Here is a 3,358-nt window from a genome sequence, read left to right on the forward strand (position 1 = left end):
CCCCCACGGCAGGTGGCGACGGAAGGCTGGCAGCAGCAGGGCAGCACAACCCCATTCGCGTGTCCCGGAGGGCAGCACCTTTCCCAGCGGCTGCAGACGGCGGCCCCAAGGCACAGACCGAGCCCCTGCTTAGTCAGCATTGGTAAGACGACGGTAATGGGAAAAGCGCTTCATTACTCCCCTCTCACCCCCAAGAGGAATGTGTCTGTTCCTCCCCGCTGCACATGCCCACGGTCAGTTGGCTGTAATTTGGAGCTGGCCGGACCCCGGCCACCCTCGGTCGCTGTGCAGGGACCGGAGGCCGTGGTGCGCTGCTGCACGTACCGTACCCTCTGCCGGTCTCATCTGCCAGCCCTCGCTGCGCTGCACGGCTGCTCTCTGCCCTGCTCTCACCCCCTTGTTTCATCACTCTGCTCACTACGATGCCCGGCAGGTACTTTTAAACACAATATTAAGATAACAGCTTTTTTGAGGGATGAATGCCTTGTAATGGGCAAGATGTCACACGCCAGGTGAGGAAATGTGTAACATTTGTTGTCATACAAACAGCGAAATCAGACTTTTCATCTCGGGCAAGACAACCGTGCAGAGCTAAATTACTAATAAACAGATTAAAAGCATGAGAAGCAGCTGCAGGCTAGAACTACCATATTTTTCAAACTGCTCTTGCAGCACGAGGCCAGGGGGTTCCACTCTCAAAAACAGAGTCCAAAGGTAGGTCCGTGAGCCGCTGGACTGCAGAAAGCTGCACTGCCAAACACCTTTAGGCAACCAGCCAGGCACAGCAGAGCCACTGCCACCAGCGGTCCCCCGGCGCAAACCGCCCCAGCCGTGAGAAGGGAGAAGGGCAGAGCCCCGGGGGAGCCGCTCCTGGAGGGGCAGGAAGGGAGGCTGAGCAACAGCGCTTCAGGAAAAGACATCATCTGTGGGTCAAGGTTACTTACGTGACTCAACCTCGGTCAGATTTAAGGAGAACTAGTTAAGCTTGCAACACGTCCTTCCTGCACACTGACTGTACTTCAGACGTCCCAACAGCGGGCTGACGGGGCATGCCGCACACCACGGCTGCTTCCAGGAAATCCATTCACTCAGTTATTAAGCACTTTAAATTCACGATTATATACAGCCCTCCATAAATGTACCATGACCTACAGGCACAAAGTGACTCTGGATGGCAGAATTGTACCAGAGACACCAGAATGATCATCTTGAACTGATTTTAGAACAGTGGAAGGTGCTGGGGTCCCAAAAGACGTATGGGGGAATCGGCTGTAAGGAACTTTCTCATACACCAAGTTTCACTTCTAGAACAACTGACCTGTGTGCCAATTTTTTTTTTTTTTTTTTTACACCACAGGTCTGTGATTAAACACTCCCAACCACCTAATTGTGAAGTCACAGAACTGACTACAGCACTTGTAGAAGCCTGTCCCATTTTAACTACAGCCTGATGTAAAATGGGAGCTAGTAAAGATCAAGGGTTTTTTTTTTTCACAGATACAAGGTGATTATTGTATGCTGACAAAATAAGCTGTTGCAAGGTTATTTGCTCTGAGTTAGAGGGCACTTCATGCAGTTCAGACAGGCTAAAAAGCTTTAGCAAGCAGTAACAACAGCAACTACCATTTGCATTCACATGGGATTAATATCCCCTCTCCTCCCAACACAAAGCAGACTCAGGCAATCAAAATCCCGGGCACTCAAGGCAGGGGAAAGCGCCTGCCGGGTCCAGGGAGACACAAGCACAGCCACCATCGACCCGCTGGAATTGATCAGAGCTGCTCAGACATTTTCCAAATGGTGACGGGCTGCAAGTCGAAACCAGCTCACATAAACAAGACATTCTTCACAGAACTGAGCTGGACACATCTCTTGGGTGCAGCGTGCTATCTGATCAAGCTGGACGGTGGTAAAGGCAGACAAGACCAGATAACGTTCTCCCGAGTCACCTTCAAACTAAAAACAACCTCTCCCTGAGCAGAGGGAGGAGTCCTCATGGTGTAAACAGTGTCTGCGCTCAGGGCGGTCGAGCCTGGCAGGAGCCTGCACCGTCCCACAGGTTACGCTCTCCTCCCTGCCATGACCTTTGCTTCTTGGCCTCAGAAGGGGATATATGAGGCTCTGACACTTTCTGCCATTTCCACTGATAGCTATAAAATACACTCTCCCCTTAAGTTTCGCATAACCAGGCACTCACTATGCAGCCGGGCCAAAGGCTTTCAGTCAGGACACCCCCTCCCGAGGGCACAGAGCCCGAGCACACCCCTGCCTACGCTCCAGCCGCTTGGTCTGCGTGGTGAGCCACCAAAAGTGGAGATGCTGCAGATTAAAAGGGCCGTCTCTCATGGAGTCTGCTCCGTAAAATCAAATCTAAACACTGTTGAGAGGTAAAACCCCTCACCCTCCAGCCCCCCACTCTTGCACCGTTACACAGGGAGCCCAAGCGCCCCACGGCCGGGGAGGACACGCGCTTACGCAGCCGGGGAGGCTGCGGAGCAGCTCTTTCTCCCGAGGCTTTTTAGACTGAGGATAGAAACAGCCTTCTCCACATCTCAACCCTGTCGATCCCTTAGGGAGGAGATTGCTCAGAGCGGCAGAGGGAGGGGGCAGCAGACGACATGGGCAGCTCCAGGTTAGTTTATGAAACTCACGTTCCACCCTAGGTGTGAAGTTTAGGAGATGGCTCTCCCCCGCCCTCCTGCTCTGCAGTACAAAAAAAGACCCAATTCTGCTGCAAGGAAATACCGGAGCAGAGACTTGTTACTACCTCTGCATTTTACAAAATCCTTCCACTCTTTTGCTTCAGTCTTTGGGTTTGGCTCTACTACACCAAAGTAAGCCTGACACCGCGGACAGGCTATGAATTTTTTAGTACCTGATATGCTGAACAGCCAGAAGCAGCAGCCTACCACTCGCAATAAAACCAAGCCTTTACCATCAGCACCTCCTGCAGCAGAGCACCTCCTGAACCAGAGATTCCAGAGTCCTCCGGCCAAAAATAAAAATACCCCGCTGCGTTCGCCAGGGCAGCCTGCTCACCTGTGGCTCAGAACACACCGACGGGACGGGCTCCTCCAGCGCAAGAAGCCAAAAAAATGAGACGCCGAAGCAACAGCACAGGGCAAATTTTGGGGTCGTGAGTTTTAAAAAGCAGGGGCTACCGCCGTTCCCAGGCGCCGCATCCAGCTCCCACACCACAAATGGCCGCAGCCCAAGAAGGGGCACCGTTTCCTCATTAGGGGATTAACAACTTAAGCATCATGTGAATATCTTTAAGGTTTTAAAGCCCAGAGAGCCGTTACTCCTCGTAACACCAGCTCGCCGCGCCGAGGGGTCGGCGGACCCCCCGCCGGAGCCC

At 53.0% G+C, this 3,358-nt stretch overlaps 1 protein-coding gene across 1 annotated transcript in view; it reads right to left on the reverse strand.

The window, feature by feature from the left end:
- Positions 1 to 406, reverse strand: part of BSG (basigin (Ok blood group)) — a 9,396-nt gene extending 8,990 nt beyond the window's left edge. Inside the window, exon 1 of the mRNA XM_009893988.1 lies at positions 325 to 406. Within this exon, the coding sequence (XP_009892290.1) occupies positions 325 to 406 (82 nt within the window). The remainder of the gene's footprint in view (positions 1 to 324) is intronic.
- Between the last annotated feature and the right edge of the window lie 2,952 nt (positions 407 to 3,358).

This window comes from Charadrius vociferus, unplaced genomic scaffold (genome assembly GCF_000708025.1).
Source record: "Charadrius vociferus isolate BGI_N301 unplaced genomic scaffold, ASM70802v2 scaffold1168, whole genome shotgun sequence".
In the NCBI taxonomy this organism is placed as follows: domain Eukaryota; kingdom Metazoa; phylum Chordata; class Aves; order Charadriiformes; family Charadriidae; genus Charadrius; species Charadrius vociferus.